This window comes from Penicillium riverlandense (assembly GCF_028828495.1).
Source record: "Penicillium riverlandense strain IBT 135883 chromosome Unknown utg000006l_segment0_segment0, whole genome shotgun sequence".
Taxonomy (NCBI): Eukaryota; Fungi; Ascomycota; class Eurotiomycetes; order Eurotiales; family Aspergillaceae; genus Penicillium; species Penicillium riverlandense.
Window position 1 is genome coordinate 3,293,243 of NW_026643197.1, and position 15,120 is coordinate 3,308,362.

Consider the following 15,120-nt stretch of genomic DNA (forward strand, 5'->3'; position numbering starts at 1 on the left):
TAAATCAAATGGCAAGCCCCAGCAGCAACTTAAGTATATAATACCAATGTATATGCAACGGGTGTCCTGATTATTGAGCTATTAACTCATAGTTTGGATCAGCCCCACGGAGCTTCTTCCCCACCATTTTCTCTCCGACTTCTTCTCGCCCGCAACCGCCCTAATAATGCAAATCCCCTGCAAATAAAACGAGCTGAAGCGGACTCTGCTCACATAGCCACCATGACCGACTGGACAACTCAGCCGCAGTTGCATTCCTACACTCCATCTGACTCGCCCGATGGCCCAGCGTTCGCCTCTCCCCTCGGCACCGCCAGCTGGGGCCAGGATGGATTCTCGCACGACCCGGGGTTCTTGGCCTCGCAGGAGGAATTACGATGCATGCTTTTTACCATTGCGCAGTCGGCAGCACCCACTCGCGTGCCCAGCCCAGAGGGTCCATCCGATGCCGGTGTGCAGTCGCGGGAACGGGAGAGCGCGCTGATGCGCCCTGTGCTGTCGAATGCGCGCCGCATCGAGTACTTGAAGAACTACGTTGGACAGGTGGCTCCATGGGTAGGTACATTCGGGCACCTGTGGGATGATGTATCCCCGGAGCTAGTTGACAATGGTCACTGATTCTGTTTAGCTTGACATGTTCGACTCGCAATGTGCTTTCCGCGTCCAGATTCCTGCTCTCGCCCGCACATTCCCCGCGCTTCTCAATGCTGTTCTGGCTATCTCTGCCCGGCAAATGGAGAGAAGGGAAGGCATCCAAGACTCCTTCGATAGCATTGAGCTCTACCAAGAGGCTATTCGCTTGCTAAGCCCATTACTGCAGGTGCGCGACCCCAAGGTCGTCGCGTCCTGTGTGCTGCTATGTTGTCTTGAGATGATGTCGGCGCGTGCTCAGGATTGGCGCCGCCATCTGGAGGGATGCGCTGCGTTGTTTGATGCGTTTGGGATGCATGGGTTCAGTGGTGGCCTGCTTCAAGCTTTGTTCTGGTGCTACGCGCGCATGGGTAAAGATCGCCCTGGTGAAAATCAAAAGGCTACGCTGACGATTAGGCCTAGATGTGTGTGGTGCTCTTATTTCAGATGGGACACAAAGTACTCTTCTTCGACCGAGCAAGTGGCTCGCACCCGGCTGCCACGAGGATGATGCGTCGCGGCTATTTCAGGCCGCCCAATCCCCTGATATGCACGCCAATTATGCCGTGTATCTCTGTGCAAAGACCTGTGAGCTAGTCTCTGACCGGACGCAGTGCGTCGAGCTCGGTTCTCAGAACGGCTGCACCGGTGAAGTCTTCAATCGTCGCTGGATCCAGCTTTGGGACGATTTGCAGCAGTGGGTTGACAATCGACCGCCAGAGCTGCTTCCAGTGTACACAGCCCCGAATAAGCCATTTCCACACATCCTTTTCCTTCATTGGGCAGCCATTTCCTCAAATCAGCTGTACCATACTGCCAGCATCTTACTTCTGAATCTCATGCCCAAGTCGGTCAAGTTGCAGCCTGCACCTACTGTGTCGGCGCTCTGGCACGCACGCCGTATTTGTGGAATTTCGCTGGCTAATTCCCACCACGGCTGTTTGAACAATGCTATTCAGCCATTATGGATAGCAGGGCGTCTCTTCAGCCATGTCTCAGAACATACCATCATTGTGGACATTATCCGAAACATCGAGGCCGATACCGGGTGGGGCGCTTGCTGGCGGATTCGCGACTTAGAGCTGGCCTGGGGATACCAGGTATCTCGTTGATCTGTCGATTCTCGGCCTGTACCTCTCCCCAACCATCGTCTTGATAAAGGGTGGTCCAGAGAGACAAGGCCTAGGCTTTTTACGTTTCATCGAGAAGACACCATATTTGCCGCAATTCCTGCAAGCGCTCACTGATATCAAACCCCGTCATCGTCCGAACGCGCTCAAATGCGCGCAGGATTTCCCGCTGCTGCGACTCATGCGTCATCCGACGCGCAGCAACCAGAAATGATGCCAGCAGGCACGGATCCCAGCATTCCTGCCGGTCGTTATGCAAGGCGATGCTGCAGATGCGCTGCGCATGCCAAAGCGGTGACATCGCAGTAGGGCTGAAATCAGTGATGGGTGCAGTGCGCGGCCGGCTTTGCAGCAGTACCAGCATTGCAGTATGATAGAGCTGGCTGCCGAAAGCACCCGCTCCATTGGAGAACAGAACCACCGGAAAACTGCGCTCTGGCCCGGCTAACTGGTCATGATTCTCCAGCTCCAGCATCGGCTGGAATTCCTGCGGCCGCTCGTGGTACCAGTGTTCGAGCTCATCCATAAGCTGCATCCATGTCTGCAGTGGCGAACAACCCGGTGGGTATTCTTCGTTGTGGATGAATCGGAGTGCGCGCGCACACAACCAGAGCGGGCGGTGCGCAAAATGGAAGACCATCCCGAATGGATCGACTATTGGGTCGACATCGACCAGGCATGGGAGTGAAGGGGGAGCGGAACGTGGATATCCGTGTCATTAACTAAAGCGGCTCCAATGTCTGGATAACAGTTAGAGGCATAGCAACATTCAGTTGCCCCGGCACATACCTAATCTTGCGAGTAGCCAGTAAACCGCGGAGGCTAGATCCCTACCCACCGCCCGTAAGCAAATGGCATCAAGTAGCTCCTTATCATCCTCTCTGTGATGGGCCCACGCATTGCAGATGCTCTTGATACAATCTTTCGCCCCATCCAAAGCATTGAGAAGCGCACGGGCGGTAAAATCAAGGTGGGCATCGGGGCTGCCCTGTTTGTCTGCTGCCAGTGCCCTTAATCTTGCTTGCTCGGGGTGAAGTTGGCTGAACGAAGTTTCGGACAGACAGAGAACTGCTATCCATACAGGCTGTAGCTCCTTCGCCAACTGCAGAGCATTGATCCCGAATGACTGTCCCAAATCGCACAAATCCAACTGATGCGGTCAGTCTCTATGCCGAGCATCCAGGGGCAACAATCTTACCCATGGCGCTACTTCGTAGCGGTAGTGGCGAAGTAGCTCCAGTGCTTCCGTTGACTTGGAATCGGTCGTGTTGCCTACTTTTCTCGGGGAGAGGGTCGACGAGCGTGGACCGGAAAACGTAGACAGCGTCACCGTAGTATGAGGTGTTTCCTGTGTAGCCGGTGAGGCAACAAAGTCCGACAGACCCAGGTCGGAGCCCGTCATACGGGCATCACCCATGCCTGTGCCCAGTGCCAATAAGCCTGCGACTGCAGATTCGTCCTTGGCGCTGTACCGCCCAGGAGTTTTGGTGGTCCTGGTCTGCGAGTATGTGTTTTCTGGAGACCAAAATGTGAGCCCAGGGTCGCTGACTTGCGAATGGGCCTCGAAGCCTTTCGATTCAGGTATCACATTGCTTCGGGGCTGGTTCTCTGGCTGCACTGCGACGCTTGAGGGGTGCACGCTAGCACTGAAGCTCACTTCCGCGGGAGTCGATGTCTGCTCCGACTGGTCAGGATCTTGCGTTTCCTTCGATGGCTCCTCATTGACGAACTATGTTGAGGCAACATGTTAGCATACTCCTTGAAGCTAACCATGCTATCGATTCTTACGCGAATTGCATCGTAACTTGCGGTCGCCTCACTCCCCACCTCCGTTGGTGTGACTGTGTGGGCATTTTTCGTCAGAAATGTGAGCTGTGGGCCATACTGGCATTGAAAATTGCGAGCAATACAGTTGCGGCATCGGGGTTTGCCTTCATCGCCTGTGTCCAGAGTGTGTTAGCAAGGAAGTTACGCGGCCGGGGAGTTGAATACATTTTCGGCGACGAATACGGCAGCGCATGCACCCGGTCCGACATCGAGTGAGCCGGCGCGATGAAGCGTTCGGCGTCCGCTGGCCTACCATCGCTCTCTATCTAGGTAGGTAACGTTATGCTGTTGCGTGTTGACCAACGCTCAGTCGGGGCAACCGGGCGGAGAAACGCCGAGCCGAAACAGGAAGGCATAGCCGCAGTCACGTGCCGCTAGAACTATACGAGACAGACAGGTGTTTATGATTGAATTGGAAGAAAGTCAAATACCGATCTATCATCTACGTCTGACAACATCTCCTCCCTATCTCGAGCCCAATGCCTGCCTTTTTCGATATTCATCCACAATCCCCGCATATGCGGACGGCCCATACACTCCAGTCAACTCCCTCAGATATCCTCCCCCCAGGCGGTATGGGTTCAAGCCGAGGTCGCGCATCAACATATCATTGTACTGCCCTTTACGTTAGTCATGTACTTTTTCTTCATTCTCATTTCCGGTCGACTTGCCTGAATAGCATCCACCGCGAGGCTCGTCCCGGTCAAAGATCCAAGCACGACATCTTCAGAAATAGATTCGTTCATTTCTTTCCGCGAGACACTGTCCAGCCATTCTAGTCCTTTCGTCATGAACGAAGCTACCCACAGTGCTTGTACCTCTGCAACAACGGCAATAGTGGATGTCAAAACAATCCCGAGGGCGGCGAATGAGCGATCTCCTTCAGCAACCAGTTCAGGTGCTACCATTTGCCGGAATAGGCGATATGGAATGTATTCGTGGCCCCCCGCCCAAGATGGAGCTGCGAGATCAATCATGGCACAGCCAGTTTTAGCCAATGTCTGCCGGACTATGGCCTCCGATCGCTGGTCCAGCTCCTGCCAAAGTTTCACCCGGTTCCTTGTGATCTGGTCCAGTGGATCGAAAAGTCTCTCCGGCGACAGATGTCCATCATATTCAAGCGTTTCAGAGCTTATCAGGCTCGAGAGTCCCAATTTGAGTCGAAAACTAGGCGGTTCGAATGCGATAGGCACAATGGGTTTATACCCTGTGGCATGCACAACCAAATCAACTGGATCGATTTGGGTCCCATCTGCCAAGTGTACAATTGCATCTTTTGTTGAACCTGCTGCGTTTTCCTCTATTGTTCCCGATATAGCAGTTATAGCTGAACGATGAATATGCACTTGAGGCAATCGAATAGTATCCCAGAGGTCGGGCTGGTTAGCGATCCCGATACTTGATGCGCACGAAACAACACTTGGCACGATTAGTGACCGGTTAATCAGAGGACCAGACATTAATACTTGCCTATTCTCGGGTCGAAGCTTGTTCATTTTAGGATCTGAGCTATACCGCGCAAGCTCTTCAAGATTCCGGTCAACCGAGCGCCAGAATGACCGAATCCACCCACGTCCCAGCGGATTGCCATGAAAGATGCGGGCCAGCCACGAACCTTCCATTCGCAAGTTTATTCTCCATCCCTGTTGTGAGCGTTCAATTGATAGCCGTTTCGGAATTTCGTGACAGCATGGACTGAGATGGCTCAGTAGTCGTGTGCTCGCCGCCTTGTCGCTGGCTACCGTATCCCCATTTGGGAGAGTCGATGTCGAAGGGGCCATCCATGCCGGTCCTGTGCCCCCATCACGAATGATCCAGTGCACTTGCACTGGGTTCTTGGGCGTGAATTTTAGATGCAAATCGGGCGAATTGTGATGCAAAGTTGCGAAGAAATGCACCACATCAAAAGCTGACTTTGCCCCGCCATATATTGCAACCGACTCCAATTTCGGGTCTGAATTGTCGGGTTGCTCTGGTTTTCCGGCTGTATTTGGTAATGGTTGGTACCCCAGTTGCTCGCGAGCCCAGTTTCCCAGTTGCTTAGCGTGGATGGTAGGTGCGGTCTTTTCAACGAATTCGCCATGCGTCTGGGTGGCTGGCAGATTTGGAATCGATGTCAATCCGGTCGCCAAGATGAGCTTGTCGCAGATGACGGTAATAAGCCGGGGGGATGAAGTGGTGATGCTTATTTCGAGTTTCCATTCTTTGCTTTCGAGACGGGCAATCTTCTCTATCTAACGAGGACATGAATTTGGAGCCATTAGACCAGTCTGTGGGAGATCGTACCTTCCAGTTCAGTCGTATATGTTTCCGCAAGTCCCACTTCTTCACCCACGCGTGTAGATAGTGATTTATTTTCCAGCCTGCGATGAACTGCGGGCCATCGTGGTTTTCCTCTGGTGGGACCACGTCCGCGAGTGGTAAGTCACTGAATTCGTACAGCCCGTAGGAATTCTGACTGAGAAGATTGGGGTACAGACGCTCTTCTGCCCATGTTCCCCCAAAGTCCGATGCGGCATCGATCATTAACAGGTTGCATTTTGAGGCGTCTTTGATGGACGACTGCCTCGGAGTCGTGAAACAGGCGGGCAGCTCATCCACAATTTCGTTCACTTGATCATTCGGTTTTTCTTCATCATACGCACCCACTACCTGTAAGTAGGTCTTTCCGGCAATGAGGCCGTACAGCCCTTGGAAAATTAGTCTTGAGCTTGTCAGTTGGGAACAAGTACCTACCGGCCCCGACGACCACAACTCGATCCATATGGACGGATGATGGTTGAAGGTGTAGGGCTCGCAGACTCAAGAGATTCCATATTCATATAGATGATTGAATAAATATTGGCAAATCGATATCCGCCGCCCAACATCAAAGCCGGTTCTCCAACCTTTGCTTATTGCGGTCCTGATATTGTTCTAGTGGGGCCACATTGAAGGGCCACACGTGATCACCGAGTCCTATTGTTCCCAATCGATGTGGCATTCATCCTCACAAGTAGTGATATTCGAGTTTCGGGTTTTTCTTTGTTAGATTATGATTACCTTGCCTCCTGTGATTTCTGGAAGAAGTGTGATGTGCGGGTCCAGAGGTTCCAAGTCTCCCAATATATATCCGACCGTGTATGTACCAACTGCCAGAATTTATAACGAATGAGCTCACCAAAACGAATTGGATCTGTGAGAAATGCTTGATCACTTGAGGCTATTAAGCAGAGTGCTTGGGGTGGTGGGTGAGTTTGCCTCTGACTAGACCGATCGACAACAGCGTGACAGTATGGTACGCTCTGGACAAGGACAGGAGACTATTACGATCCTCTTTCTGTTTTAGCCGCAAGCGCTTTCATTATTTGGTTATCCTAGGGATATTCGAACTTCATAGTATGAGAGAATGGTTCTCCACCCATTACCTATTCATTGATTCTTACTACCCGATTTCAAGCAAGCTGGATACATCCCTGCGCCCTGGCCGGATTTATACTGTGAGCATTCCAATTGCCCTTCAATTGTAGATCACTCCCTGGAGCTGTCTCACTCTAGAATACCGTTGGCCTCCAACCCTAGCAATCCAAGACCTCCCTAGTCTAGACGCAAGGGATGTGTCCCGCGAGCCGGAAGAAGGATATGTAAACATTTTTTACGCAGGGATAGTTAGCTAATCCAGGTAAATATCGCAGGGAAATAAACATCGATGAGCGTTCTTCCTGCACCTGCCCTCTAGTCGTTCTGCTTTTCACTAGTTTCACCATGTGCAGTCTCAAGCAGCTGTTTCTTTTGAGCTTCATGCTCTTAGCTGTCTCTGGGAGCAAGGGTGACAACAGAACCATCGTGAGTTCTATGCCTGGCGAATCTTTATCTTGCCTCTCGAGTCTAACATTTGTCGCAGGTTGGCATTGAGACAGAACGACAGAGCCGAGCGCTGAATGTAGTGATGGATGAGTGTTTTGACGTGGAAGAGGAGTACGTTTTCTTTGCAGCATTCTTGACTTGACAAAGTAACTGACTGTGCCCAGCGAGGTCTTCACAGTATCCGTCCACAAGAAATGCCGCGTCTTCAGGTACGTTGACGTAACATTTAGCCCAACGTGTCTTTGCTAACTTCTGCTATCCAGTGGGCCCCTTTGCACCGGCCGAAACACGCTGCTCACCCCGGGAGATCACACATCAAAGTATCCCGTCCCCATTGAGTCCATTTACTGCCACTCGTCGTGAGGGAAAACCGGTGAAGGCTTTATAAAGAGCCATATACAATTGAGTCTAAAACTCTGTACCCAGACAATATGATTGATTAATCTATTTTCTTGTGGGATGTTCCCATCACTGTACACTTTCAAGTTGAAAACCATGACAACTTCCTATTCCCCAAGAATCGGGCAATCTGCCCATATCTGTCCAAATGGATCTAAAAATTCTTGGTCAATTTCCGGATATGGCTGCCCCATGAGTATGCCGCAATCCTGGCGGTCAGGCGGCGCTTCAATGGCCAACGGCGATGGCTTTTGAAGTGGAGAATGTGACAACCCAGGTGATCCGAAAAAGAAGCTTTCCATCGACGCAAGCCAGGCTGGACTGGGCGTGGGTGGGCGCTCCCAAGGAACAATGGCAGTGTCTCTGGTGACAAGGTCCGAATCGGAAATTGCCGAACAAAATGAGCTTGTTTGGGGATAGTATTGATCGGCGTATCGCCCAGAGGCCATGGAATTGTCCAGGTACTGTAGTACTTGGATATAATCGCTTAGGCGTAGATCGAAGATGCCCGCCAAAGGTTTCCGATACTGACCCCGTTCCTCGTCAGGACAGCGCTTGGTTACAGGCCAAGACTCATTCGAGGCGCATTCGGATAGTCGCACTGCACGCTGGACCATGGCGGAGACATGTTTTGTGTCGTATCGAACGCTATAGACCCGAATTATACGGGCAAAGTAGATGAGAGATCCTTCATGTCTCCGTCTATCGGCAATCGAACTAGATCGCCGAGCGTTTATGCTCAACAGAACGAAAGGAAGTACGATATGAGCAACCCTAAGACAGTCAGCGCTATTAAATGTCAAAAAGTAGTGAGGATAATCATACGCAGTGATGGGGAGATGATCAGCCATCCCGTTCATGATCAAGCACCTAATGCTGTCGGCAACATTTGATAAAGCCTCAGTCAACTCGAAATTGCATCTCTCCAATTGCCTATGCACTGACGGAGACAGAAAATCCAAAGTCCCTGTCAAGCGACAGACGTGGTTACAGAGTGCCATACGAGCGGACCTTGGAATGGTTAGCGATGATTTAATACTGAATGCAGGAACTCACCGGTAGTACATCGTCAGCAAGTGCCCATATAGAACCAGAGAGGAATGAAGTGGCCGGTCCTTTACATTCATGGCCATAGAGCAGCTTTGCTCCCACATCAGTAGACGCAATTTTGCTTGTTCGATGGCACCGAGCTTTTCACTAGTATCCCTTTGATCTCTTTGCTGGTACCGAGTGTTTGGGTAGACGATCAGGAGCACGTCGGTCGCGACGATAGCTAGCTGGCACAGTGAGACCATAACTCGACAGAGTGCAGCTTTGATGTGCGGTGGGTAGACTTCTGACTGTTGAATCTCATCCTCCAGATCGCTTTCTCCCAAGCATGGCTGGCGGAGATCAAATTCATCGGGGAGAATTTGTAGTGGGCGACGCACGGCCAGCGCCAGGGTACGATCTCTCATTATGCAGCTCCACCAAAGCCGTTTTAAAGCCAGTTTGTCTCGTCGAGTCTGTATATCTTCGCAATGATACTGATGTGCCCGTTCTGCCTTCGCGTTCTGAATGGCAGTCGACATCCATTTTGTATCGGCAGTCGAGGGCGATGAGTAGTACGTTAGCAGCAAGGATGCCTGCGCAATCACATAAGAGTCTTTTTCAATCCCGGCATCGTACAAGGCCTATCTATTGTTAGCCGTTGGGGCCTGTTCAGCCTACTTGTAGTGCCAACCTTGGCTTTTTGATAAAAGTCTTTGCGAGCCTCAAGCAGGGACTCATAGCCACATTCACGGGCAGTTTCGACAGGAACATACTGCTAACAGTAAGCTTTCATCCCCGGCATACGGAAAATCGCCTTACGCTTGCACTGGTGAAGAGCATCGCCTGAAAGAGCAAGAGGGACCATCGGCCTTGAGTTTCATGTGGGTGCTGGTATATCTCCCAGAATAAGGCTTCGTCCACGACTGGGGAGCAAGGCTGGACATAGAGGAAATAGTGCCGCACAAAACTTTCTAGTTGCGCACTACCCGGGACATGCAGACATCCTTGTGCTTCGAGTTGGCCTAGGGTTGCGGGTGCTAGCTGGCTAATGTCACCGGCACTCAGAAACCCATGGAGAGAGAATGCATCCAGGGCAGTCGGTGATGGGCTGGGACCGCTATCTGCACCCGGTAGATTTTCTTGGATTGCCGGCTCCGTTGGCGCCGGACGGCGTTTTCTCCGTGACGGGCGGAACGTGCACGCTTTGGAATCGAGCCGGCAGTTGGTACATGGGAAACCATTCGCAACGCCATCGCAACGGACCTTGCGTTCGTGGCACACTTCGCATGCGACACGGGCTCGCCTGGAGCGTCGGTTAGCATGGGCAGTGGAAAGCGACGCCATGAGGATTATCGAGCCGGGAGTTGGAGCCGCGAAGTTTCCCCTCGTTTTTGCCCCAGAATTAAAAGATCCGGGGGACCGACCGTGCGAGACCCACATCGGGTCGGAGGGTCGGAGGAGTCGGAGTATGTAGAGCGTTCTATAATATACTGGATTTGGATTGCTCTGATTATTCTCATGTCTTATAGTCTATATTTATAGTGAAACTGTGGTGTCATCCACTACCAGCACCTTGATACTCCCGTTGCGAGGGTCGGCACTGAGCTGCAACGCATCCTGCGCTTTCTCTAACGGGAAAACATGCGAGACGAGCTTCTTTAAGTCGAGAATGCCTCCGCTGAGGCAAGCAATAGCGGGAGGCCAGGTATCCCTGTAACGATTGATAAACCGCAAGTCAATCTAGCAGAGTCAGCAACGAATACTCCGCACCCATAGTCAACGAGGATGTGCTCACCTCGGCAAGGGAAATATGCATAAAAGGCAAATTATTCATGATGGTCTTGCCCACCCCAATCACCATCACCGTACCGCCTCGCCGTGCCGTGTATGCTGCCGTACACACACTGCTCTCCACGCCAGTACACTCCAGGACCGTCTCCGGCGCAACATATTCATTTTCCCCAAAAAGGGCCCGGATCGCGCGGGCATTCTCCTGCGCGTCCTTTGAGAGATCGACCTGGTAAGTGACGCAGGACGGCACCAAGTCCTTAGCAAAGGCCAACCGGCCAGGCTCTACATCCGTCACGACAACGGGGTGAGCTCCCGAAGCACGCGCCGCGGCCAACGCGATCAGACCAATAGGTCCAGCACCACAAACAACCACACCACGGCCCAGAGAAAGGCCTGCCGTCTTGATCCCATGCATCACCACCGAGAGTGGCTCCAGGAGAGCGCCCTCAGCAAAGCTCACATTGCCCGGCAGTTTGTGCAGCCACTTGGCCGGGTGCACTTTGTAGCGCTGAATGGTACCATCGTAGGGGTAAACGCCGGCGAATTGAACATCCTCACACAAATTGTAGCGGCCCTCATCGCACAGGAAACACTCCTCGCACGGAACGCCGGGCTCGACTGCAACTCGGTCGCCTGGCTCACGCCTGTCAGTGTTCGTACTCTCGGCCCTCGATGTAAGCACACACCCGGTTTCAAATGAGTAACGCCTTCGCCACACTGGAGAACCACTCCGGCCGCCTCGTGGCCGATAATGCAATCGCCTTCAAACACGAGTGAACCGATGCGCCCGGTTTTCCAGAAATGAATGTCGGATCCACAGATCCCCGTGGCTTTGATGTGCACCAAAGCCTCCCCCGCCGTGGAGCGTAGACAGGCGCCTCCTTGGATTTCAATTTATGATCGGCTGTCACTTGGAGAGACGGATTCGGAAACGCGGTCGGGATAACGGTGCGGTCGCCGGCCTTCGACTTCGAGACATCCTGCTGGCCGTTGACTGGGTCTACCAGGACAGAGGGCGCCATGACGATGTGTAGGGAAAATCGGTAGCGACCATGGGGGATTGCTCTATATTTATGGCTTGTCTCAGTCGCGGTCTGCGTTACTCGTTGTAGACTTCCGGGCCCGGAGCGGTCGCACCTGCCTGTTTGGGTACCTAGGGGTTGCGCCTACCCGATCAGGTGCCTGCTTGATCTGATGCAGTTGGCGTAGTCGCACCTGCCGTACTTAATTACTTCCTTTCCTTCCTTTCTTCCTTCCTTTCTTCCCCCCTGACCCACGGAAGCACGGAAGGAACACGCCCATAATGACCGTACAACAGCCTCGCGTCAACGGCACTTCCAAGTCTGCCCTGTCTTTGGTCCAGCAGCTGTCGAAGGACCATGACCTAGTACTCAAGACGTTTCGCCTCCTGATCGCGGATCTATGCCAGCAGTTCAATGGCGGTCATCCTGGGTGGGTGTGTCTGTCTCGAAGAGCCTCGATGGGTTGCTGATCGAGTATTTAGTGGTGCGATTGGCATGGCCGCCATCGGCGTTGCGCTGTGGAAGTATGTGATGCGCTATGCACCCCATACACCAGACTTTTTCAACCGGGATCGCTTCATTCTTTCCAATGGTCAGTACAGATGAAGAAGGAAAAAGAGACCCTTACTGACACAGACTCGACAGGCCATACCTGCCTCTTTCAGTACACCTTCCTTCACCTTACGGGCTACAAGGCCATGACATTTGACCAGCTCAAGTCATACCATTCGGACCGCGTGGACGCACTCTGCCCTGGACACCCAGAAATCGAACACGAAGGGATCGAGGTAACGACCGGACCGCTGGGACAGGGGGTTGCCAACGCCGTTGGGTTGGCGATGGCGACTAAGAACCTGGCCGCCACCTACAATCGGCCCGGATTCGACATGGTGTCTAACCACACTTGGTGCATGATTGGAGATGCTTGTTTGCAGGAGGGAGTGGGTCTCGAGGCCATTTCGCTGGCGGGCCACCTGCGCCTCAACAACCTCACCGTGGTTTACGACAATAACCAGATCACTTGCGACGGGTCCGTCGATCTCACCAACACGGAGGATGTCAATGCTAAAATGCGTGCATGCGGCTGGGATGTGATCGACGTGGAGGATGGATGCTTTGACATTGAGGGGCTTGTCCGGGCTCTGGAGCAGGCTCGCGCCTCGACGGACAAGCCGACCTTCATTAATGTTAGAACAGTCATCGGTCTACACAGCAATGTGGAGGGCACAGCTGTCGCTCACGGTGCTGCTTTCGGTCCCAAGAGTGTCGCCAATATGAAAATTGCCTATGGTTTCAACCAGGAAGAGCACTTCGTGATCGGCGATACCGTGCGCCAGTTCTTTGAGAACCTCTCTGCTCGGGGGGAGCAATGGGTGCAGAAATGGAACCAGCTGCTAAGCGACTATGTCGCTCAGTACCCTGACCTTGGGGCTGAGTTTCAGGCCCGCATTCGTGGAGAGCTGCCGGTAGACTGGCAGCAGCTCATCCCAAGCAGCTTCCCAGATAAACCAACAGCTTCACGTGCATCGTCGGGTCTCGTTTTTAATCCGATCGCAAAGGAAGTCAAGTCTTTTATGGTCGGAACCGCTGATTTGTCGCCTTCAGTGAACATGATCTGGCCGGGCAAAGTGGATTTCCAAGATGTAAGTTTCTCGATTTGATGCAGAGCATTATGGCCGGTCGATTTCCTAACATACTCTATAGCCCGACTTGCGCACGACTTGCAACATCAACGGGAACTACTCTGGAAGGTACATCCATTATGGTGTTCGGGAGCACGCTATGTGCGCCATCTCCAATGGGTTAGCCGCCTACGCACCCAACACCATTATCCCCGTGACTTCATCGTTCTTCATGTTTTACCTGTATGCAGCGCCCGCAGTGCGCATGGGAGCCCTCCAGCATCTTCAGGTTATTCACTGCGCTACCCACGACTCGATCGGTATGGGTGAGGATGGCCCAACTCACCAGCCCATTGAACTGGCTGCCTTGTATCGGGCCATGCCAAATCTGTTATATATTCGTCCTGGCGACAGTGAGGAAACGGCCGGTGCGTGGCTGGCTGCTATCAATGCAAAGAAGACACCTAGCATCATCTCGACTTCGCGGCATGCGTTACCTCAGCTTTCACAAACCCGTCAGGATGGTGTGGCCCACGGCGCTTACGTCCTGACGGAAGAAGACTCGGCAGCAGTGACGTTGATCGGCGTTGGGGCTGAGCTCTCCTTTGCAGTCGACGTGGCCCGACAACTAAAGGAGCAGAATGGTGTTACTGCCCGCGTGATTAGTTTCCCATGTCAGCGTCTCTTTGAGCAACAGTCGCTCGAGTACAAACGCGACACTTTGAGACGCCATCGCGGTATCCCTGCAGTTGTGATTGAGCCATATGCACCTAACGGGTGGGAGCGGTATGCTGATGCAGGAGTTTGTGTCAAGAGGTTCGGCCACAGTCTGCCGGGCAAGGCGGCCTACAAATTCTTCGGGTACGAAGTGGACGTGTTGACGAAGAAGGTAGGGGCCTACCTGGAGCGGTTGAGAGGGGACGAGGTGCTGCGCGGGGAATTTGTCGAGCTCTAGTTTTGATTCGATTGGATGTGATGAGCTGCGGGTGTTCATAGAGGATCTCCTTACGATATTATAGCCTGGAAGGGGACCTGGCATACTATCAACAAAATAGACCATTACTGCGTATAATTTCGATCTTTTCCATGACTTCTTTTCCAAGTCCGTGTATATGTGGGGTAGTTAGTGACTTTTATCCAATGGAATCCCTCCCCTCTTGGTGCCTGAGTGGGGCAACCCGCTACCCGATCCGGCAGTTGGAAACGCTGGATTTGATGCCTCAGGGTTTAAGCAATAAAATAGAATGAATGTTGGGCCATCATTTTCTCTTAGAGCCCCTCTACATATGTAGTTGCACTGGTAATTAAGGCTATATTAAGGCTATCTTGAGCCGCGTTTCGGGCCTCATAAGCAAGCTAATTGTTGAATAGTTAGTCGCTCTTTCCGCTGTTTTGATTCGTTTATTTCTCTCACAGGGCGGCACCGTACCCACTTTCTTGCATGCGTAGCGAGTCTAAGAACGCCAAACCATATATCTAACTTGCATAATGCATGAAGACTATCAGTTAAACAATAATGTCTTTGATCTAGTTACTTACTACGTACAAATATGTTGTAGCTCCAAACCCAGTCCTAATGAAGGCTTGGCACTTGCTTATTTACACGGACCCACCTGCTGACTAACTTTTTTTTTTTTCAAATTTTCACAAAAATTAACCATAGAGACGACGGGCACTTTTCAACAGCGATGTTAAAATTTTGTGTTGCTGCCAGCTGATCTATAAGCGAAATGTTGCTCCTACATACTAACGGATTGTTTGTTTGCCGTGTGTCGCCACCAGCCGCGTTTCTTTACGTTTCACGGCTCCGGTGGTTGCTTT

The 15,120-nt window shown here is 52.3% G+C and overlaps 7 protein-coding genes across 7 annotated transcripts; 3 read left to right on the top strand and 4 right to left on the bottom strand.

The window, feature by feature from the left end:
- Window positions 1-222: 222 nt before the first annotated feature.
- Window positions 223-1,742, top strand: N7474_007532 (uncharacterized protein; the record flags this gene model as incomplete). The annotated part of the gene is made up of 3 exons (XM_057198942.1): window positions 223-555; window positions 629-1,001; window positions 1,054-1,742. 3 exons carry the CDS (start codon window positions 223-225, stop codon window positions 1,740-1,742), a joined length of 1,395 nt encoding a protein of 464 aa, XP_057052382.1.
- Window positions 1,743-1,821: 79 nt separating this feature from the next.
- On the bottom strand, window positions 1,822-2,400 carry N7474_007533 (uncharacterized protein; the record flags this gene model as incomplete). Its single annotated transcript, XM_057198943.1, has 1 exon — window positions 1,822-2,400. The coding sequence occupies one exon, from the start codon at window positions 2,398-2,400 to the stop codon at window positions 1,822-1,824; it is 579 nt and encodes a 192-aa protein (XP_057052383.1).
- A 519-nt stretch (window positions 2,401-2,919) lies between these two features.
- N7474_007534 (uncharacterized protein) lies at window positions 2,920-6,113 on the bottom strand (the record flags this gene model as incomplete). Its single annotated transcript, XM_057198944.1, has 3 exons — window positions 2,920-3,489; window positions 4,274-5,812; window positions 5,874-6,113. 3 exons carry the CDS (start codon window positions 6,111-6,113, stop codon window positions 2,920-2,922), a joined length of 2,349 nt encoding a protein of 782 aa, XP_057052384.1.
- A 1,218-nt stretch (window positions 6,114-7,331) lies between these two features.
- On the top strand, window positions 7,332-7,796 carry N7474_007535 (uncharacterized protein; the record flags this gene model as incomplete). The annotated part of the gene is made up of 4 exons (XM_057198945.1): window positions 7,332-7,412; window positions 7,471-7,544; window positions 7,598-7,642; window positions 7,697-7,796. 4 exons carry the CDS (start codon window positions 7,332-7,334, stop codon window positions 7,794-7,796), a joined length of 300 nt encoding a protein of 99 aa, XP_057052385.1.
- Window positions 7,797-8,884: 1,088 nt separating this feature from the next.
- N7474_007536 (fungal specific transcription factor domain-containing protein) lies at window positions 8,885-9,289 on the bottom strand (the record flags this gene model as incomplete). Its single annotated transcript, XM_057198946.1, has 1 exon — window positions 8,885-9,289. The coding sequence occupies one exon, from the start codon at window positions 9,287-9,289 to the stop codon at window positions 8,885-8,887; it is 405 nt and encodes a 134-aa protein (XP_057052386.1).
- Window positions 9,290-10,400: 1,111 nt separating this feature from the next.
- N7474_007537 (Polyketide synthase enoylreductase) lies at window positions 10,401-11,677 on the bottom strand (the record flags this gene model as incomplete). Its single annotated transcript, XM_057198947.1, has 3 exons — window positions 10,401-10,604; window positions 10,660-11,323; window positions 11,361-11,677. The coding sequence occupies 3 exons, from the start codon at window positions 11,675-11,677 to the stop codon at window positions 10,401-10,403; spliced, it is 1,185 nt and encodes a 394-aa protein (XP_057052387.1).
- A 281-nt stretch (window positions 11,678-11,958) lies between these two features.
- On the top strand, window positions 11,959-14,254 carry N7474_007538 (transketolase family protein; the record flags this gene model as incomplete). The annotated part of the gene is made up of 4 exons (XM_057198948.1): window positions 11,959-12,107; window positions 12,160-12,269; window positions 12,323-13,320; window positions 13,382-14,254. The coding sequence occupies 4 exons, from the start codon at window positions 11,959-11,961 to the stop codon at window positions 14,252-14,254; spliced, it is 2,130 nt and encodes a 709-aa protein (XP_057052388.1).
- Window positions 14,255-15,120: the final 866 nt, after the last annotated feature.